This window comes from Anser anser (genome assembly GCF_964211835.1).
Source record: "Anser anser genome assembly, chromosome: Z".
NCBI classification, from domain to species: domain Eukaryota; kingdom Metazoa; phylum Chordata; class Aves; order Anseriformes; family Anatidae; genus Anser; species Anser anser.
The window spans coordinates 77,043,839-77,065,800 of NC_139723.1; the positions used below are offsets into that span (position 1 = coordinate 77,043,839).

General features: G+C 62.5%; 2 protein-coding genes across 2 annotated transcripts; one reads left to right on the forward strand and one right to left on the reverse strand.

The window, feature by feature from the left end:
• Positions 1-3,021: 3,021 nt before the first annotated feature.
• Positions 3,022-15,334, forward strand: CA9 (carbonic anhydrase 9). Its single transcript, XM_083816723.1, has 11 exons — positions 3,022-3,432; positions 8,685-8,714; positions 9,665-9,835; positions 11,770-11,912; positions 12,278-12,370; positions 12,564-12,630; positions 12,831-12,988; positions 13,095-13,236; positions 14,721-14,750; positions 14,864-14,957; positions 15,110-15,334. Exons 1-11 carry the CDS (start codon positions 3,306-3,308, stop codon positions 15,171-15,173), a joined length of 1,119 nt encoding a protein of 372 aa, XP_083672849.1. The 5' UTR covers positions 3,022-3,305; the 3' UTR covers positions 15,174-15,334.
• A 481-nt stretch (positions 15,335-15,815) lies between these two features.
• On the reverse strand, positions 15,816-20,545 carry LOC310889361 (gamma-secretase subunit Aph-1b-like). The gene is made up of 7 exons (XM_083816724.1): positions 20,267-20,545; positions 19,379-19,549; positions 18,061-18,134; positions 17,822-17,944; positions 17,458-17,585; positions 16,903-17,026; positions 15,816-16,672 (listed from the first exon to the last, which is right to left on the reverse strand). The coding sequence occupies exons 1-7, from the start codon at positions 20,377-20,379 to the stop codon at positions 16,635-16,637; spliced, it is 771 nt and encodes a 256-aa protein (XP_083672850.1). The 5' UTR covers positions 20,380-20,545; the 3' UTR covers positions 15,816-16,634.
• Between the last annotated feature and the right edge of the window lie 1,417 nt (positions 20,546-21,962).

The following is a 21,962-nucleotide window of genomic DNA, read 5'->3' on the forward strand; positions in this document are numbered from 1 at the left end:
AGGAGACACATGCAATTACGGCTTCTGTGATATGATACATGCAGCCTCAAAGAGTAACAAAGAAGGAAGACGGTGAAACTTAAGACAGGGCAGCAGAGGTGACGGATCCATGGCTTTGCCACCTGCACAGAGTGTGAGCAGGGAACGCAGGGTGAGCTGTCTGCGGGAGCGAACATAAGGGCTATGCCCACGTGTGAGGTGGGAATTGCATGGGGCTTGGCCTGAAAAGGGGTAGACTGATCCTCTCCTTGCCTAACCAGACTCCTTCCTCTTCATTCATGCTAACACACATTATGAGGACCATTAATAAGACAGACTACAGGAATGTGAGAAGGAAAGGTGTTGGAATTGCATTTTATGGTTTGTTTCCCCCCTGCAGTCCTGTTTACTTGAGCTTTGACAAATGAATGTCTTCCTATCTGATGGTTCAGCTTATCTGGTGTTGGGAGGAATAAGGTGGATCAGGATAAAATCTGCAGGTTGGGAGTGCATTCATCCCACCTGCAGGTCATCGCCGGTGGCAGGGCTCACCAGAGCCCCCAGGTGCAAGGCAAGGCACCTGGCAAAGGGGAGAGCAGGAGCCCACCATGCCAGGTTGCAAAGGATTGGCACAGCAGCTTGCTTTCCTAGCTGTCAGCTTTTTGAGAGAGCTTTCTCCTGCTCAGCACAAAACCCAGGCCCTGCAAGAGCTCCTCTACCCCATGGCAGGTCTTGTGCCCCATCGCAGTGACAGCAATGTCTGCGCTCAGCAGATGCTGAGCATGTTCATATAGAAAGGTGCCGGGATGATCGAGGATTTGGGCTGGGAAACAGCTGGGCAAACTGGTTTAGCAGAGGTGTGGGGCCCATGGGGACATGGCACAGAGCTGGGACGCTGGCAGCGTGGAGGAGAAATGAACCCATTAACTTGTATCTTCTTGCATGGGCACAACGCTGCCCATACATTTGAGGAAAGGATTTCCCCCATTCTCTTCTGCAGTATGTGTAAAGATATTTTTCTGGTTGGCCTCAAACTTCCTGCTAGTTGATTTGGGTTGATTGTGCCGTAAATCCGCCACCCCAGGAGTAAATACAGGTTCCCCACTCCCTGTTCCTGTACAAGCTGGGGGGACAAAGCCACAGACTTCACCTCTCCAGGCTGGGAAGCCGTGCTTGCTTTGCTCCTTCCTTGTGTGGAAGCCACTCCTGCCTCCAAACAGCCCTGGGGCCCTGTGCGTGCTGTTTCTGCTTCTGTCCCTTTTGTGATGGGAGAAACAAAACCGTGGGTAACAACCGAGAGGAGGTTTCACCAAAGATTTATACAACAGCAGTATGTGTTTTTCTGCTGTTTTGTTCTTTGTTTCCTTCTTGATAATCCCTGATGTTTACTTCGCTTTGTCTTGGCAAGCAGTCAGCTGTCATCTCCACGACTCTCTGATCTCTTTCTGCGAATGGCAACATCTGATTTAAATCCACCCTCGTGCAGTGTGCCCTTGCTTACACCGCCTGTGTGTTCCTTTGCGGATACCAAGGCAGACTGCAACCTGCTGCAGTGCCTGGCACTGCCATGGCCTCCTTGAACTCTTCGGGGCAGCTTCAGTCTTTTCCTGCCCTAAATTAGCATCGCAGCTAATTCTGTCCTGTCACTGCCCGGGCACTTTTCCAGACCATTGATGAAAAACACTGAAAGCCTGAGTTGTAGCACAGTGCCCAGGGAGCCATCGCTGGCACCTCTCTGCACCCTGAGAGCTGGCCTGCCCTGCTGCCCCCCATCACCTGCCTGATCTCCTGCTCCTCATCCATGGAGAGATGGAGACCAGCATGAGGCTGGATGAGGACATTCGGTGCAGGTTAGAGGGCTGGGGCATGGGGCACACTGCAGGCAGGGCCTTGGTCACAGCCCTATGCTTCCCACCTCCACTAAAGATCAGCAGCGGGGCATGGCTTCCTCCAGGAGCAGGGCTGAGTGCTCCCCTGGACGTGATACAGAGAAATACTCTCCTTAACTCTGCCCATCTCCAAAGGCTTACAAACCTGCAGCCCCCCCAGAAGGGCATCCCACCTCATCTCATCCACCTCTTCCACTCCTCAGGTCCCAGGCTGAGTTTAGGCACCTCAATTAGGCTCGTCCTCAGCTCCTGACCTCAGGGAGATGCCACCCCAAACCCCAGCGAGCACTCTGCCACCCCTCTGCTGGGGGATGCCCACCACTGAGGGGCGGCTGTGAAGATGCCTTTGCTGAGGGGTCTCTCACCTCACTGCTGGGGGGGTCTCTCAGCCTGATACTGAGGGGTGGGACACCCAGTGTGGACGCGGTCCCTCAAGCCCCTGCTGAAGGGGGACACCTAGAGCTCAAGAATTCCCTCACCCTATTGCTGAGGGGGTCTCTCACCCCGTAGATTAAGACAACCCTCACTGACAATGGGGGATGAGGGCGTCCCTCAGCCCAGCACTGGGGGAAGACACCCAGCGCTGAGGATGTCCCTCACCCCATTGCTGAGGGGGTCCCTCACCCCATTGCTGATGTCCCTTACACCCTCACTGAGCACGTCCCTCAGCCCATTACTGAGGGGGGGGTCTCTCACTCCCTCGCTGAAGATGTCCCTCGCTGAACACGTCCCTCACCCCATTATTGAGGGAATCCCTCATACCGAAGTTCAAAACGTCCCTCAGCCCCTCACTGAGGGGGTCTCTCACCCTGTCGCCAAGGATGTCCCTCACCCCATTATTGAGGGGGTCTCTCACCCCCTCGCCGAGGGGGGACAGCCATACTGAGCACGTCCCTCACCCCATTATTGAGGGAATCCCTCACCCCGAAGCTAAAAATGTCCCTCGGCCCCTCACTGAAGATATCCCTCACTGACGACATCCCCCACCCCATTACTGAGGGAGTCCCACCCCGTTACTGAGGGAATCCCCCACCCTGTAGCTAAAAATCTCCCGCAGCCCCTCACTGAGGGCTCCCCTCGCGCCCCCACCACAGGGACCCGAGAGGGGCGCACGGGGCCTCCCGCCCCGGCCGCGCAGGGCCCCCCGCAGGTGCCGGCGGCCCCTTGCCGGGAGCTGCCCCCCGCCGCCGGCCTCCCGGGGGCGCCGCGGGTTCGAGTCCCGGTGCGGGGGGCGGCGGCGGCGGCTCACCTGGCCGTGCCGGGCGGCGGCAGACTTTGCCTCCAGCCTCTATAAAAGGTAACGGCGGCGTGAGTCAGGGCCGCCTCTTCCCCCGCCCGCTCTCACGTACGCGCGGCCGCCCGGGCAGCGCACGGAGCCACCGTCCCGTCCCGTCCCGCAGCGCCCCGCAGCGCCCCGCACCGCGCTCCCCGCCGGAGATGAGGCTGCGGGTCTCCCTCCCGGTCCCGATCCCGGTGCTGGTCCTGATCCTGGCCGCCACGGGCCGTGCCGCCGCCGGGCACGGGCACGACGACGACGACGAGTCCCTGCACTCCGAGGAGAGAGGTGAGCCGGGGGTGCGGGGCTGCGAGGTGGGGGTCCCCGGCTGCATGGGGCACCCTCGCACGGGATTTAGGGTCCCCGATAGACGGGGCACCCCTGTGCTGAATTTAGGGTCCCCGACGCACAGGCTCCTCAGGGCGTGGAGCACCCCTCTGCCAGATTTAGGGTCCCCGACAGAGGGGCACCCCTTATACACGGTGTGCCTTTGTGCCGGATTTAGGGTCCCCAATGCACGGGCACCCCGATGCACAGAGCACCCCTGTGCTGGATTTAGGGTCCCCAATGCACGGGCACCCCAATGCACGGAGCACCCCTGTGCCGGATTTAGGGTCCCCAGTGCACGGGCACCCCGATGCACAGAGCACCCCTGTGCTGGATTTAGGGTCCCCGACGCACGTGTGCCCCGATGCACGGAGCACCCCTATGCCGGATTTAGGGTCCCCAGTGTTTGGAGCGGGGGTCCCCAATTGCTGGCTGTAGGGGCTGCCGTGCCTCCCCCGTTAGGGGCCCCCGGTGGGGCCGTGCCCCTCTGGCATCGCGCAGCCCCGCAGCTGCACGTCCCTGCCTTTGTCCCCGCTCCCGCCAACTCCGGTGCGGCCACGACCCCCGGCAGGAGCAGCCCTGTTCCCCCCCAGATCCCGTTCCCACCCGCCTGGGGGGCTCAGGGCTCCCAGCACTGGGTTTCAGCCTCCCGGAGGGGCCGGTGCTATGGGGCAGGTGTGGGGCTGCCCCATAGCCGGGGATGGAGCACGGGGCTGGGCGCTGCTGGGTGCCTCCCCCCGCCCTTAGGGAGCTATGTCCTGGGTGGTAGAGGTTGCTTCCAATTTTTGGGGTCTCTCTTTTAGCGAGGGGAATGCTCGATCCCTTTGGTCTCAGTCCCTTTTCTGACCCGGAGGCTGTGGCGCTGCCAGCGTTCAGCAGGGATTTTGGGGCAGTGCCATGCCTTAGCTCGCCCGGGGCAGAGCACGGCGCGGGGACGTTCCTGTCCCAGCCTGGCCCGTGGGTTTGTGTTTCCCAGGCTCAGCCTCGTAGCGTGTCCTTGGTTTTGCCTCTGGTAAGAGTTGCCCTGACCTGTACGGGGACGGCTGCCATGCGGCACGGATCGGCGATTGTTTGGTGCCAGGAGCTGCTTTTGTTGCTGCGATGAATCACATTTCTCACCACAGCCTCGCCGGGCTGCGCGTGGGGACGGGGACGCGGATGCTCCTCGCCGCAGAGATGAAGTAACTCCGGCTGCAGGGCAGGAGGGTGCCAGGAGCCGACTGCACGGGGATGGAACTGGGAATAGGGGGGCGGGTGGCAAACAGGCACCCCGGCTCCCCTGAAGGTCTGGCTGGAGCCCCGTGGGGGTGTGGGGTTTGGTTGGGACCCAGGAATGCCCCAGCATGGTGCTGGAGCTGTGTGCCGCAGCAAGGCTGGCTCCTTTCCTCCTCCCAGCATGGGCACTGGGTATGGCCGGTGGCACCTGGCACAAGCTGCGGGTTGTCCTCGAGGCTGTCCAGCTCTCTGTCCCCTTCTTGCTCATCCCCGATGCCTCCTTCCTCCGGTGGAGCCCATTTCTTTAGCTTAACCCACTTTCAGTTACCTCATTCCCCGGCCTCAAGCCCCACTCTGCCCCCTGGGATTCCCCATTTTTCTCCCTCCTGCTGGCACGGCCCTTTTTGCCCAGGGCCCTCCAGCTGTTTCCTTTTTCCCCAACACTCACCAAGGCCACTTGGGTTCACAGGGAGCAGGAACAAGCCGTGGTGATTCCTGCCCTGTGCCTCCCCCATACAAATAACTTGTTCCTCTGTGGGATGCTGGCTGCATCTCGGGGCCCCGCAGCCCCCCAGGAGCACAAAGAACAATCCCTGTGGCAACCTGAGCTGCCGGTGGCAGATTAAAGGCTGATCCCCAAGGCTTGCGGTTGGCCAGGGTTTATAAACACAAAAAGGAATTTAACGCAGACGGGCTCGGGCGAGATCAGTGCACGCAGTGGTTGGAAGGGCATGGGTGCTGCGTGGGGCTGTCTGGGGGGGGAAAACTGGGGCTGTGCTTGTGGGGCAGGGCTGGGGGCTTGCTGCTGTCCCGTCCTGTGGGGTGCAGAGGTTCCCTGTGGGATTTGGCAGGAGGATGCTGCCCAGACGCCGTGCCAGCCCCAAACCCCGTGCCAGCTCTGTGCTCACTGCAGATAGGCTCAGGGAGCAGGCCGTGGGTAGCGTGAGCACGGCGGCACAGCCCATGTACCTTGATCGGGTTATTGCTTGCGAGGGGAAAGGTGCCTGGATGTGTCTGCTAGGCTGGGACTTGTCTGCAGGGGCTGGTCGCTGCTTTGAGACTTTCCCTCTGTGCATCTCTGCACGTCCTGGTGCCCCCTGGCTCCCTGAGCACCGCGAACACCCCCCTGTCCTCTGCTCCGTGGTCCCCCAGCCTGGGACTGGTCCTCAGCAAGGTGGTCCTGCCATCACCCCACAGCCTTTGGCCAGGGTTTGGTTCAGGGCTGGGTGTGAGCAGAGGCTGTGGCAGGATCCCAGGGCTGCCTGTGGCTGAGCACAGGGCATCGTGTGCCCGGCCGATAAGGGAGCAGGATGTCCGAAGCTGTAAACTTCTCCTCCTGTCGGAGCTCAAGGCGTGGAGGCACCAGACAGCCCTGCTGCCATCGGATGGCATCGGCACCTGGCTGCCATCCCGCATTTGGGCATCCTCAGGTGCCCTGCAGGCTGTGCGTCCCCTGAATTGCAAACAGCTGAGGGCAGAAGGGGCATCCCCCTGTTTTCCCCCCATTGCCCGGCTCTGCCGAGGGTGCCTCTTGCCCTGCACAATCAGCCATGGGTGCGTGGTCTGTGCCCACGTCCCCGCAGCGTTTCCTGGGAGCAGCCTGCTGCTTCGGTGCCCTTCCCCTGCTGCTAGCAGCAGCCCCTGCTCCTGCTGGCCCCTCACCGTGCCCGAAGCTGCTCCTGCCCTCACCCCCAGGCTGCAGGACATGCGGAGCAGCACGCTGCTAATGGCAGCGCCTGCCCGGGCTCGGCAGGAAAGTGTTGTTGGATGGTGTTGGATGTCAAGGAGCGAGCGCCAGGATCCCGAAGCGGGAGGGAGTGAGCAAAGTACATGTGTGTGCGGGGGGGGGGGGGGGGAGAGCACTGAAATGGGGAAACTGTGCTGATGTTGTGTTCCCCCCAGCTCAGGGAAGGGGGCGGGTTTGGTGCTAGGTGGGAGCAGAAGGGCTCCACGTGGCTGAGCACAAAGGCTTTTAGTGCCTGCAGCAGCCAGCTCCTGCTGGTGCCCCGTGTTTGTTCCCTGCTGGGACCCCACCGAGCAGTCCTCTCCTTGCACGCACTCTCCCAGTGCACTCATCAAAGTGCTGGGCAGCAGCTGTGTTTCTGCTCCCCCCCCCCACACACACACATTTTTGGGAGTGCTTTGCAGCCCCTGTGCATGCTCGGGGTAGGGCAGGGCGTGCAGAGAGCTGCAGCACCTCTGTTGTGGTGCGCGGCAGCGGTTCAGCGGTGAGGGGAGCTGGCCCCGCGCGGTGCTCGGAAGGAGAAGACGTGCTCCGGCGGGGAGCGTGGGAGGGAGGCTGAAATTATGCAAATCAGGGTTTGCGCAGGGCGGTGGGGTAATGTTCGTGACGAAGGGTCTGGAGAGTTGCAGGGCTACGCCAGGGTGGGTGCTGAGGGCTTGATCCCACCGCCGGGCTGGGCTGGCCTCGGTGCTCCCCTACATCGCTCGGGGCGTGCACCAAGGGACCCGTCCCCGGTGCTGCGCCCAGCTCCATGGGTGGGGAAATGCTCTCAGGTGGCCTCGGTGCGTGGGTGGGTGCTCGGGTACCAAGGGACCCCCGGGGGAATCTTGTACCCTGTGTGCAGCTGCAGCCTTCAGGCTGTTTGATCCCCCTCTCCCTATAGGGGCACTGAGTGGTCTGGGGCCGCGAGCCCCTGCGGAGCCCCACCAGCCGCAGGAGCAAGCACGGGGACCTGGGAAGCCGGGGTGGGTGGCACGGTGCTGATGCAGCAGGGCAGGTGCCAGCACCGTGCTGTTGCTCAAACTTCAGGTGTCAAGGCAGAGTTCCTGGAGGTGAGCAGAAAAGCAGGGTGCCGGGGCAGGCTGTGCCGGTTGAGGCATGTGCAGAGCACCCAGGCATCGTGTGCCAGCCCCGGGCTGCCGCCTGTTACCTGCTCCAGGCCCGCCACCCTCGTGCTGCGGGAGGGGAATCCTGCCTGGGAAAGCTGCTGAAGCACCTCTTGGGGGTCCCATCTGTGACCACTGCACCCCCGGCACAAAGTGCACACGCGTTCCTGCCCCGTGCAGGCAGCTGCATCGTGCCCAGCCCTCTGCGTACACCTCCGGGAGCACCCCACGCCTTGGGCGAGTGACTCCCGAGCCTCTGACGAGCTGCAGAGATATCACCACCGTGCTGGAGGCAGCCCCGAGGGCCGTTCCCATATCCACGGCTCCGGTGTCCCCAAGCATCCGCGGCCACCAGGGCTGCGGCCGTGCCTGGCTCCTGGCTGGGAGGAGGGCAGGATCCCGCTGGGCTCGGGGCCCCGCATCAGCTGCCTGGGCCTGGGAAAGCGTGCCTCTTCCTTTCTCACCCGTGAGCTGGAATCCGCTCCTATTAATAGCAAGCGGCTGTCGGTGGCCGTTGTCAGTGGCAGGGCCGGGGACCAGCGCGGCACTTGTTGGCCCCTGCAGCACCCCATCCAGGCTAATGGGCACTTGCCCTAGCGAGGGATGGAGATGTTTGGGGAGCGGCCTGTGCCCTGGGGAGCTGAGGGAGCAGGGTGGGTGCTCGCCCCAACCTCTCCCACCCTCGCGTGCCGGGATGTGCCAGCCGGGGGTAGCAGCACCATGCCACCAGGAGCACCCCGGTGAGAACAAGTCCAAGGAGGTGAATTACCTTTGTCTTGGTGCAGCTGGAAGAGCATGGGCAGAGCTGCTCAGCGTGAAAAGCCCGTATCTGTGATTTATTTTTTCCCATTATAATGATGATAACAAAGTGTCGAGCCCCGGAGTTTCCCCTCGGGGTGATGCACGCAGGCCTCCCTGCTGGGAGAAGGCAGTGCCCTCCGGGAGCATCCCCAGCTGTGGGGCAGGAGGAGGAGGAGGAGGAGTGGGGAAGCGAAGGCTGGGAGGGAGCTGAGGGTGCAGTGGGAGCCCTGGGACCTGCTGCCGGGGCTGTGAGCACTGCCTGTCTGTGTTTGCTGCCAACCTTTCCCTTCCATTCATGCTCTTGTGTTTTGTCTTTTTTTTTTTTTTTTTCCCCTTTCTTTCTCAAGGTCCTGGTGACAGCCACTGGAGCTATGAAGGTAAATACCCTGCAGTTACTCCTGCTTTCCCCCACCACCCAGCGCACGCTGGGCTCGAGCCAGCCGTGGTTAATGATTACAGGGCTCCTGTGCGCACTCAGCGGCTCGCCCTTCCCTCCTGCCTGACCCTGACGGTTCAGCGGTGCCCGAACCCGGGCACGGGTGGGCTGGAGAGCCCGGGGTGCCCCCATTTGGGGGGGGCAGCAGCAGCTCTGCTGGGGGATCCCCCAAACCCTCATGTTGGGGTGCCCTTGGGGCCAGGCTCCCCCCCCCGCCCCAGACGGGTGCTGGCCGCATCCTGTGCCAGGCCGGGCTCCCCAAGGCTGGACTTGCAGCCTGTGCTGGGACTTTGACCTGCCCAGGGATTAGCTTGTGTCCTCACCCCTGTCCTCTGTCCCCTTGAGAGGGGTGGGCTGGGGGACAGCCCAGGCTTGTGCTGACCCGAGAAATGCTAGAAGCAGCCCCCTGCAGTGCGAGGGGAGGTTTTGGGGACATCAGCCGTCCCTTCGTGGGGCTGCAGGGCACAGCTGGGGGCCGGCACCTTGCCGCCTGTGGCTGCGGGCTCGCGTGGTCCTGGTGGCACCATGCTCGAGGGGCTCACGTAGCAGTGGGAGAAGCAACAAGGCTGCGCCCGGCAGCAGCAAGCGTGTGACGAGCTGCAGGCTCCTCCGCCTGCCAAGTCCACTTGTAAATGATCTTCTCGCGCTCTTCCCAAACACCCCTAAAATAGACTTTCCTGGCAGCTCACCGCGCTCGGAGCCCTTTCGTGGCACAGCTGCGCGCCGTCACGCGGCAGCGGGGAGCTGCTCCCGAGCTAGCTTGGTGGAAACCAAACCTGTGAGCGTGGTGCACTGCCCAAACCGCGCCTGCCCCTTCCCTCCCACCCACCCCAATCGCCCCGGGGGTCTCCTCGCCTGGCTGGCCTCACCGCTGCTGCCTCCCTGTTGCAGAACCAGAGCGCTGGGGCGAGCACTACCCGGCCTGCTCGGGCACCATGCAGTCTCCCATCAACATCGAGACGGAGAAGACCATCTTCAGCCCCCAGCTGCGGCCCATCCAGCTCTCCGGCTACAGCCTGCCCGCCAGCAAGAAGCTCAAGCTGAAGAACAACGGGCACACAGGTGGGTGCGGAAGGTACCGGCCTCTCCTGGCAGGGCCAGGCTTCTCTGAAACCCTCCCCGTGGCTCTGGGAGGGCTTCGCTCGTGTCCTCTTTGGGGCTGCGAGGGGAACGTCAGGCTGCCAGGCTGGTACGGACCCAGGGGCTTTCCTGGCTGGAGGGGAGAAACCAGGAGATGGAGAGCTCACAACTCACTGCCTTTGGGTGGTGGCTCCGGGAATTTGTTATAATCCATGTTTCCTCTAAAAACATGCCCCTAATACTTCTGATGTAAGTTTGCAGCCGTTGTTTCCACTTTCAAAGGACTGGTTGGTCCCTGGTGTGACTTAGCCCTTAAGGTACCTACCCATCAGTCTTCTAGGAGACACAGCTTTGGCCAACTTAAAGCCCGTGCTTCGAGATGCTATCTCAGGATCTTAAGGCACTTTAAGAAGTTGTTTATTTCCCTTTTCCAGTTTTAGAAGGGCTTTTTCTCCCAGCATCTGGCATGGTGAGACTGATACTGCGGTAATGTAAATGGATTCTGTCCCAACTTTCTGGGGGGGGACAAAAAACCTCTCCTTCCTGCCCTGCAGCTGGAGATGGCAGCTCCTGGCTGCCACCAGGTCTTTCCAGGAGCGCCTCGCTCATCCTGTGCGCGCCGGTGGCTGCCAGTTCCCAAGAAAAGCTGTTGGGGACAGCAACGTGTCGAAGGTGTGATAAGACAGCCCCGTGACCTGGTAGCTAGATGGAGTTGATGCAGCAAACTCGACCAGTCGGACTCGCTGCGTGCCCAGAGCTTTACTTTACAGCCTCCCGCCCTGGCGTGCCTGCATAGCTGAACGGGTCGAGCTCAGTGGTTGCTATTTTAGACACCCTGGCATCTGGTGTTGCTTGGTGTTCAGAAAGCGCTCGTAACATTTTTGTCGAGAGGGCTGGGGGGGTGAAGAAGTTTCTCATCTGCTTATAAGATGCCTTTTTTTTTTTTTTATTCTGGTGACTGCCAGCCTTCTGTGATCGTTCTGAAACGCCGGGATATTTCTGCTGTCACTCCTCCTTACACAACGCATACGCTACACAAACTTTTGCAAGGGCCTGAAAATGACTCAGATAAATAATAGGAATGCCCTGATCTAGATATACAAAAGAAATGTTAAAGCAGATAAATCCCCAGGGAGGGAGCAGTGTCCCACTTCCTGTATTTGAGTTCTGTATCTCCGAGCCCGGTGGCAGGCGGCACAGGAGAGGACAAATGACTCATCACGGCTGCCTTGTGTTCCTGATCCCAAACCTGTGCCCTGGCTGGTGATCTGACTGACACTTCACCTACAGAGGGATGAGGAAGGAAAAGAGCTGACTTTAAAAATGAGAAGGTGCTGGGAAGGATAGGGCAGCCTTTCCCAGGGTCCGGGGATGCTCCTGGTGGCTTTGGTGCATGTCCCAATAGCTCAGCCCTTAGGTTTGCCACACCACTGCATGAGGGCTGGCTCTGCTAGGTGGGTATTTTGGACTTGGCCTTGGCCAAAAATTCAAATCCTTGAATTTTGTCTATCCTTGAATTTTGAATATCCTGCCTATCCTTGAACTTTGCCCACGGTCTCTTTATAATATCCTCGCCCAGTGCATCAGTTGTTGGACAGCAACCAGCGTGGAGCTGCCCGGGGAGTCTCTGCAGAGGGGCTGCTCACTTTGAGCACTTCCAGCTAAAGGAACAGCCGCTGTGATTTACTTACCGGGGTGTCCTACAACCCGAAGCTGAAAGCCAAACACTGCTGCATTTGCACGGTGCTATCCGTTGCCCCACCTATAGCCTCATTAAAGATCAAAAGCGAGTCTGTTTGCTGTCACCAGCTTCCACCAGCCCAGGGTGACTCTTTCCCTTAAGCCACCTCCTCTGCAAACCTGGGACGGACTGGACGCTGTATTTTACTGACCGACCTCTTCCTCCTGCCCTGCAGTTGTCCTGGAGCTGCCCGAGTCGCTGGCCATCACGGGCGGCTATGCCCAGCAGTACCGAGCCGTGCAGCTGCACCTGCACTGGGGATCCCCGACGACAGCCGGCTCCGAGCACACCGTTAATGGGAAGCGTTTTGCTGCGGAGGTGAGGAGCCCTCGTCCCCCTCGACCATCCTCTCCCAGCGCTGGGCTGATGGAGCAGGAGTTTTCTCTGTACACAGCCTGCCCTGCCAGCTCCCATCTGGTTTTACCCCCTTTTTCTCTAGCTGCTGTCCTCCAGCCCTGCTCTCCAGGGCTGGTTTGCTGCCCATAAGCAAGGCAGCTCCCATGGGCAGCTGTTCACGCTTGCTTCTACCCATTGGCACGTGTTCTCTCCATCCCACCTGCACACTTACCCCTAGCAGGGATGCTCAGCATGGCCGTGTGCCTCTCCCAGCCCTTGCTATGGCCGGGGAGCCTCGTGGGGGTGTGCACCTCTTCGGTGTGCCCATCCTGTGTGTTTCCCTCCAGCTCCACGTGGTCCACTACAACACCAAGTACGACAGCTTCAAGGCGGCGGTGGCCCAGCCGGATGGGCTGGCCGTGCTGGGAGCCTTCCTGGAGGTGAGTCCCAGAGCCCAGCCCTGGGCAAGGAGGGGTGGGAGTGGGGCTGGGGTGGGCGTCAGGGGTAATTCTGGGGAGAGGCAATGGTGCTGGTGCCCCTGGGGAGGAGAGGCAGCCCTGATGGGAAGGAGGGTCCAGCAGGACAGGGTGCCCCTCGCAGGCAGCCAAACCTCCCTTTGCTGCTGTATTGCAGGTTGGGCCGAGGGAGAACCCATTCTACCAGGAAATACTCAAGCATCTCCGCAAAATCCAAGGAGAAGGTGAGGCCCCCAGCAGGGAAACCCCGTGCAGTGGAGAGGAAGGGCGAATCCCCTGCCCTCCCCGACACGCCGGGTGCACGCAGTAGGGTGGTGCGAGGCTGGGCTGGGCAATGCCCCAGGCCAGGTGTGCTCCGTGAGCCCCGTGCTGGTCCCGTTCCCCTCCTTGGGGCTGCCCTCACTCCCGTGCCTTCTCCTCCCAGATGAGGAAGTCCTGGTGCCCGGGTTCAACATCGCGGGCTTGCTGCCCGACAGCCTGCACCTCTATTTCCGCTACAACGGCTCCCTGACCACCCCTCCCTGCTTCCAGTCGGTGACGTGGACGGTCTTCAACCAGACCGTGATGCTCTCCCATGACCAGGTCTGTCGGGGCAGCATCCATGCCGGTCCCCGTGGATGCCGTGCGCCGGGGCTTTTTGGCTCCTGGCAGTGCGCACCCTGCTCTATTCACGCCCTTCTCCTCCCAGATCTCGGTGCTGGTGACAAGCCTGCAGTACGACTACGGCAAACCCCTGCAGAACAATTTTCGGCCGCCCCAGGGCCTGCACAAGCGGTGGGTGCTGGCGAGCTTCGAGCCCACCTTCTCCCGGGAGAGGCAGGTGCCCACGGGTAAGGAGCGGGCGAGCATCCTGGGGCTGCTGGGGTGCAGGGTGAGGAGCGGGGCTCTGCTTCCCTTAGGGGAATGCATTTTTTTTACACGGGTTACCCTGGGTTTTGGAGCAGGGCTGGGGGCTGTCAGGCTGGGTACTCACCACTCTGCTCGAGGACAAACAGAGGCTGGTTCCCTCGGTGCGTCCTCGAAGCCCTTTCTGTCACCGGTGGTTTCCAGCTATGAGCAGAAGTTCCTGTTAGCCCTCAGGTGCGACTATCGCTCTGCATCACCGCGTCCGTGCCCCTTTTCAGTTCTCTGAGCTCACTTGGGGTTTTTTTTTCCCTGTCCAACATCCTGTTCCTTCTCCTTTCCGGTGGCGTTTGTCGCCTCGTGTCAAGGTGACTAATAGAAATAGCGCACAGGATGGGTCCCAGGCCCCGGGGGAATGCCTGGCTAACCGCACAGCGGCACGCCGCCCCCCCTCGCCACCCCACCTGCGGCCAGCTCGCTGAGGGCTGCAGGATTTAATCACCGTGGTCCTCGGCCTCGCTCGCAGCTTCCCGGGCGTCACCACGGCAAATGGTTCACTGAAGCCCGGGGAGATAAAATCTACCGCATTTTCTTTGTCTGGAATATCACTTATCAAAGAAGGATATCGGGTTAGGCTGGCATGCTCTATCTTTGGTAAACCTGTTAGAAACATTATCGTGCTTTCCATTTACCGCCGAGCCTTTTCTTTTACCCCTTTCTGCAGAAGCTATTCCTCAGCAGGCGCTGGCAAGAGGCGAGGGGGCGGAGGTGCAAATAAGCTCACCTCTTTTCTTCCCTTATTTGCTATTTCTATCAAACCACCCCCAAACAAAGCCCTTGGCCCCGGAGTCGTGTGTCTGAATGCCGGGCTGGTGTCCCCGTGCTCCCGGATGAGGTTGCCGGTCCCCAGACCTTGCATGCACCGGGGTGGTGCAGCCTTCCCCGCTCCGCACTGCCCCGTGCACCGGTGGGGCCGGGTCCCGTCCCACCTCGCTTTCAGCTCTACCTCCTTCGCCCACGCTTGTTGATTTTTCCCAAGCTGGGGGCTCAGGGAAGCTGCTCCGTGAGCTGCTGGATGCTGGCACCGATAGTGCCACCCGGCGCGCGATGCTGGAGCCGTGCAGGTGATAATGCTGCTGCGGGAGAGCAGCACTGCTGCGCTGGGTAAATAGTACCTGGCGCAGGATTTAGGGCACGGATAGGTGGTGTTAGGGCTGGCTGTCCCCACTGTACTGGCACTTTTCCTCCCCTCTGGGCCACCCCCTGGCTGTGCCATGTCTCCTGGGGGTGGTGGCAGCAGGTACGGGAAGTGCTGGCCCTGGGGAGGGTGCTGGGGGACACCCAGTGGGGATGGGGGGGTCCTGGCAGCTCGGTTCTGAGCCTGGGGTAGGCAGCTACGGGGGGGCTGTTCTGGACCCACCCTGGGATCCCTGCAGCGGGCTCTCACACTTCTCTTTTTTTTTTTCCTCAGCGGGACAGACCAGCTCCTCCTTTCATGCAGGTAAGTGTGCTCAGCCGAGGCTGTTGGCTTCGTGTCCCCTCCAGCCCCGTGTCCCCCACTGCCCCCTAAACCACCACCACCCACCCCATGACGTGCCTGTGCTGGGCTTGCAGGGGACGTGCTGGCTGTGGTCTTCGGGGTGCTCTTTGCCATCACGGCGCTGGCCTTCGTGTTCTACGTCTACAAGCACCGCAGCCAGAACGCACGGTGAGTGGTGGGCAGAGCAGGGTTGGGGGCACGGCACGGCTGTCCCCCGCCCCGTGCCCCTGCACGCAGCTGTATGGGAAACGAGCATTATGCAGCTGAGTTATTGGGGCCCCCCTGTCTGCCCTAACACCCTGCTCTTCGTCCCACACCAGGCTGGACTCGCCCACCAAATCCAAGGTCATCTACACGGCGGCCACCACCGAGAACACAGCGTGAGCCCCGCGGCTCAGCCCCGTCCCCTCGCTCCCGCCCCGAGCTGGGGGGGCACCAGCCTCCCCCAGCTGCACGGACTGTTCATCTGGGGCAACACCCAGCCCCAGCAGATATTTTTGTTACAAAAAACGATAAAAACTTTAATAAAAAAGGCCAAAAAGCTATAAGAGCTTCCTGCGCTGCCGGCCACCCGTGCCGTTCCAGGACCAAGCGGCGGAGAGACGCCGGACCCTTCCCATCGCAGAGCATCAGCCTCCGTCCGTGCCCCAGGCAGAGCTCCAGAGCAAGCAGTGCGGGGCTCCTCGCGCAGCCTGGCCCTGCCCTTCAGCGCTCTGGGACTTCTTCCTCCTCTTATTTGTGCAAAGTGTTGGAAAAACAGCGCCGGGGGCTGGGTAGGGCCGGAGCGCTGCAGAGGTGAAGGCAGCAGACCCTCTGCTTCCTCGCCGGCCCCCACCCTGCTGCTCTCGAGCTGCTGCCCCTGAAGGCTCTCGTGCAGCCCGAGCCAAGCCCTGGGGAGCATCGGGGCCCTGCTGCAGCCAAGAGCAACGGGCTAGGCAGGGGCGAGGCGAGGAAGCCTCCACCCTGGTGGCAACCGAGGAGCAGACGAAGCACGCCCCCAGGGCTGGCACACACCCCACTCAGATATGGTACTTATTTTTTTTTTTATTGGTATAAAAGCCCACTGTAGACAAAGCCGCCTTCTCAGCACTGAGCCCGTGGGCTGTTTCAATATCCCCATCTTGTAGCACAGCATCAGGGCCGGTGCCTGCCTGAAAATCCCCCTCTGGCCCCTGGAGAGGGCGATGATCCCCGGGAGCAGCCCCCAGCAGCACCCCTCCCCAGGCCGCGCTGGCACCAGCTGCAGGCTCGCTGGCCCACGGCCACCCACCAGGGCTGGTGGGATCCACCTGCCCACATCCCCTCCCACCACCCTCCGTCCCCAGCAGCTGCCCACCCACGCCAGCCCCCCGACAGCACCCCCGGGATGCCAGCTCACTGCAGTCCAGCGCTGGGGCCACGTCTCGCTGTGAGCAGGGAGTGAAGAGGTGGAGAGAATAGCACCACAGCGTTCAGCCCTGGCCCAGACAGCGCCCTGCAAAGCTGCTTCCTCCACCCCGGGTGTCCCCCAGCGGCACAGGGGACAACGGGGCATCTTCTGCGCCGGGGGGAGAAGCGAGGGGGTTCCTTGGGATCAGTCCGAGGAAGGATTCTTCCCAGGCAGGATAACTCGGGGCCAGCAAAGCCAAGTCCTGCAGGCTGAGCTGTCCCCAGAGGAGCAGGCCAGCCCCAGTGCCACTTGTCCGCTGGGTGCTGCGGCTGGGTGGTGGTACCTGCCCCTCCGGGGCTGGCCGGGGTCCCCCCATTCCAGGAGAAAATGTATTGCAGAGGAGGCGAGTGCCGATCTTGCCGCCGAGACGGAGGGGAGGGCAGGGGCAAGTGGGGACGGGAGCGTCCTGCGGGGCCTCAGGATGCCAGCTGGGGGCTGGCTCCGCTCTGTGAACCTGCAGGAACCAAGCCAGGGGGTGGAGATTTTCACCAAATTTCACACCCCAACCACTTCCCCCTAAGAGTCAACCCCAGGGTCTCCTCCTGTCCCGTAGCAGAGGGAGTCACCTCCTTGCCTCATTCCCCAAGAGACCCTTTCCCCACCCCAGGACCCAGCACCCAAAGGGACACACAGGGTCCCCAGGACCCAAAGGGTCCCCTGTCCCAGTTTCTGAGCAGGACTTACAGAGCAGGAAGCGGCGCAGGTTCTGGGCAGAGCCCCCCGAGAGCAGGTAAGCCCAGACGGCAGCAGCGGCCATCAGCAGGTAGGAGGGCACCAGGCTGCCCACGTACAGCGGGTTCCAAAACGTCTTGGGGGGAGAAGCAGAAAAGGGAAACGGTGAGCAGGGTGTCCCACAGCCCAGCTGCTGTACACAGCCATCGTGTCCCCCTTCCTCTTGGTTCCAGCGGTGCGGCAGCTCTGGTGAGGGGCTGGGACAGGATGGGGACGTGTGGCAGTGTCACGGCCCTCCGCCCTGAAGAGTCAGTCCCTGCTTGAGCAGATGACCACCAGCAGTCCCTCCCCACCTCGGCCATTCGGGGATTCAGTGGAGCGGGGCAGGGGGAAACCAGCTCCAGGACCTGGTTCATGAAGGGCGCAGCCCAAGGGGGGACTGGTTGCAATTCCCCAAACACCAACAGTGCTGGTGGTGCCCCAGGCTGCTCCTCCACAGGACGCGGGGACCAGCACACCCCCAGCCATCCCTGGAGGCAGCACAGAGCTCTGCTCCCAGCCACTCACCGACCCCGACACCGCCAGGTGCATGACGACGACGGCCGCGATCTCCCACCAGCGCCGGTTCTCGCAGCCGTGGAAAAAGAGGATGCCCCAGAAGGTGTGCAGGAAGATCAACACCATGGTCATGAAGGCTGCGGGGAGCAAAAGCGGGGGGTCACCAGGGAGCCACTGGCCCCGCAGGCTCGGGGAGGAGGGAGAGGAGCAGGGACAGGGTGCGGGGGCACTGATGGGCTGGAGAGGAGCAGGGAGAGGCACAGTGGACGAGATATGGCAGAGGGGGGCTGCAAGGGGCTACGATGGCTACGGGGAGCAGGAGCCCTCGTGACGCAGCAGGGACGTGGGCGAGGGGCACGATCCCATCCCTCACCTGAGGTCAGGAAGTAGAGCTGCGAGTCCCCGTGGATGCCCACGGTGCCCGGTCCCAGCGCGTCCGCCAGGAGGTTGATCATGGAGAAGGCGCCGCTCATGAGCCCAAAGCCCACGCCAGCCACTGCCGGGACAGAGAGGCTGTGACACCCCAAACCCATGGTCCCCCCACCCCTGGCACCTCCCAAACCCCATCAGACCCCGGGTATCCCCCTCCCCTGGGCCCCGCGTGGCACTCACCGTATGCCATTTGCTGGATGGAGATGGGGGAGCAGCCGTCCTCGCTGAGGGCCACCAGCCCCTCGATGGCCTTCCTGCAGGGAAAAGTGTGGTGGGGCACGGCACGGACCGGACAGGGAGATCCCCACCAGCCCACCCTCCTCAGGGCCACCCCGAAAGGGTGCAGCCGGGTCTCCGGCAGGCACCTGGCTTCTTGCTCAACAATCCTGCCGTTGATTAATGGATCTACGGGCACTTTGCGCACCACTACACCACGGCAGGGAGCGGTTAGGACTCGGCTGACAGCCCCCGGAGCGCTGACCGGGCATGGCAGGAGCACTGCTGCCACCGCTGCAAAAACACACCGCGGGGACCTCCCCGAGCCACCGGCACGGGAGTGAGGCCACATCGGGTACTTGTTCAGCTCTGGGCCCCTCAGCACAAGGACACTGAGGGCCTGGAGTGTCCAGAGAAGGGCCATGAAGCTGGTGAAGGGCCTGGAGCACAAGTCCTGTGAGGAGCGGCTGAGGGAACTGGGGGTGTTAGGTCTGGAGAAGAGGAGGCTCAGGGCAGAGCTTGTGGCTCTCTGCAACTGCCTGAAAGGAAGCTGTGGGGAGCTGGGGGTTGGCCTCTTCTCACACGTAACCAGTGATAGGACCAGAGGGAATGGCCTCAGGTTGAGCCAGGGGAGGGTCAGGTTGGAAATGAGGAGACATTTCTGCTCAGAAGGAGCAGTCAGGCACTGGGACGGGTTGCCCTGGGAGGTGGTGGCGTCACCGTCCCTGGGGGTGTTCAAGGAGAGATTGGACGTGGTGCTTAGGGACAGGGCTTAGCGGGTGACAGTGGGGTAGGGGGGTGGTTGGACCAGATGATCTTGGAGGCCTTTTCCAACCCTAATGGCTCTGTGATTCTAATCCAACCCCACAGACCAGCTGTAGGGGCTGTCGGGATGTCGCAGACCCAGCAGCAGCACCCCCGGCTGCAGAAAACATCCCTAGGGCGTGCACGCAGCTGGGAGAGCGGACCTATTTTTTTTTTAGAAAATGCAAAAAAAACCAACAACAACAACAACAACAATAACAACAAAAAAACATAAAACACAGGGGGTGCAGAGAGCAGCCCAAAAAAGCTAGAAGAACGGGCTGCGGGGGGAGAGGCCGGCATCACCAGGGCTCCGCAGGACGGAAGCAGGGCTGGCGGCTGCGGCGTGGAGCTCTGCCACCCTCTGCCTGCGTGCCGCAGTGCTGCCGCCCTCCTCACGCCGACACCGCGGGCCCGGGACCAGACTTTGCCCCGGCGCGGGGCACCGTGCCGCCCCGACACCCCCGCCCCCTCTCACCTGAGCAGCTTGTAGTAGAGGAAGCGGAAGGCCTCCTGCAGCAGCACCGAGAACATCACCCCGAAGATCAGCAGCCCCCTCTGCAGCGCCTCGTCGCGCGGGTCGCTGGCCTTCACCGCGATGAACCAGATGAGGGAGGACAGCAGCAGCGACACCAGCCAGAAGAACGCCCTGCGGGGCACGGTGAGCCCGTCACGGGGACCGGTACCGGGGCCCGGACACTGATGTGCCCTGGTGGTGCCCCGGCACTGGTGCCACTGCGAGCACTGGTGGTGCCCATAATGGTACTGGTGCCCCGGTACTGGTGCCACTGCAAGCACTGGTGGTGCCCATAATGGTACTGGTGCCACTGCAAGCACTGGTGGTGCCCGTGATGGTACCGGCGCCCTGGTACTGGTGCCACCATGAGCACCAGTGCTGCCCGTAATGGTACTGGTGCCACTGTGAGCACCAGTGGTGCCCGTGATGGTATATCAGTGCCCCGGTACCGGTGCCACCATCAGTACCGGTGGTCGTGTTATGCCCATGACAGCACCGGTGCCCGTACCAGTGCCGGGTACCGGTACCAGTATGGGTGCCGGTGGCCCTGCAGCACTCACAGCAGTGCAGGTACCGGTGGCCGTACCCGTGCCCACACCGGTGCGGGTGCAGTACCCAGCTGTGACCACCCGTACCGGTGCCGCCACCCTTCCCACACCAGTACCGGTACCGGTACCGGTGCCCACCCCAGCACCCACCAGCACCATACCCACACCGGTACCGGCCGCAGCACCGTGCCCCCAGGCTGGGTGCCGCCACCCGCAGCACCACCAATGCCCGTCGCGGTGCCGGTGCCGGTCCCGGTGCCCGTCACCCCCCGCCCCCCGGTGCGGCGGTACCGGCACTGACCCGGCGATGAGGATGATGATGCGCAGCGGGTCGCGGGCGATGGTGAAGAGGAAGAGGCTGAGCGCGGGCCCGAAGGCGATGAAGGTGCACCCGAAGAAGACGGCGAGCGTCATGGCGGCGGTACCGGCGGCGGTACCGGGGGGCAGCGGGGGGGCACCGGGGACACCGGGCACGGCTCGGCACCGGACGGGACCGCGCGGACCCGGCTGCACCCGGCCCGCGCCCCCCGCCCTTCCGGGGCCGCCTGACGTCACCCGCCGCCTGCGCGCGCCGCCGCCGGGGCCGGAAGAGCGGCGCTGGGCGGGGCCCGCACCGGGGAGCGGGGGCGGGGAACCGGGAGGGGCGTGGCCTTGTGGGGGGCGTGGCCTGGGGGCGGGGGCGGGGCATCGCTGCAGGCGGGGCTTGCTAAGGGGCGGGGTGCGCTGAGGGGCGTGGCCTGTACGGAGGGGGCGTGGTTTGCTGTGATTGGGGCGTGGTCTGTTCGGAGGGAGCGTGGTCTGGTCGGAGGGGGCGTGGTCTGAGCGGAGGGGGGCGTGGTCTACACGGAGGGGGGCGTGGTCTGGTCGGAGGGGGGCGTGGTCTGATCGAAGGGGGCGTGGTCTGATCGGAGGGGGCGTGGTCTGGTCGGAGGGGCGTGGTCTTGTCGGAGGGGCGTGGCCCTCCCAGGGCCGCCTGGTCTACCCGGAGCCGACCGTGGCGGTGTCATGGCGGCGGCCTCCTCGCCGTGCCGGGGCTGACCCGCGGGGGTCCCCGGGGGGGCGGCCGGGGGTGGTCTCGGCAAGGCGCTGCAGCTGGGTGTAGTGCCTAAAGGGGGCTGCAGGAGAGCTGGGGAGGGACTCTGTGCCAGGGGGTGGCGATAGGACAAGGGGGAATGGCTTTAAAATAAAAGAGGGGAGATTTAGGTTAGATATTTGGAAGAAATTCTTCACTCAGAGGGTGGTGAGGCCCTGGCACAGGCTGCCCAGAGAAGCTGTGGCTGCCCCATCCCTGGCAGTGCTCAAGGCCAGGCTGGATGGGGCTGTGGGCAGCCTGGGCTGGTGGGAGGTGTCCCTGCCCATGGCAGGGAGCTGGAACTGGGTGGTCTGTAAGGTCCCTCCCAACCCAACCCATTCTGGGACTCCATGGTTTGGAATTGTACAACAATTGGAGTTGGATGATCTTTAAGGCCCCTTCCAACCCAAAACACTCTGTGATTCCATGGCCGTTGGGCTGTCAGGCCCAGGTCAGCACATCCAGAGACGCAGCAGGACAGATACCCAGGGTGACGTGGCCGGGACACAGCCCCCAGCCGACACCTCTCCATCGCCAGCCTCCTGCGGCTCCCTGCTCCCTGTAGAGCAAGGGGCAGCAGAGGGCGGAGGGGAGGCAGCGCGGAGCCGGGCCCTGGGGGGTCGGCTGGTGGCCTTGGTGTTCCCATCGCCGGCAACAACCGCCAGGCCCTCGCAGAAATGAGTTCAGAGGTGAAGGAGGATCTGGCGGAGGGATGTAAATGGTTAAACAGGCCAATGCGATCCAGGAGGCTGGAATGGGGAAAAGTACTGGGTGTGAAAGGGCTCTTTGTCCCGGCAGGAAGGCGAGGGACGCCCAGGAGCTGGGCACTGGGGACGCGCCCTGATAGGGAGGCCGGGCAGGCCTGTTTGCAGGGCAGGGTGCTCTGGTGGCTTTGCCCTCTTGTTCCTTTGACAGCCGGACGAAT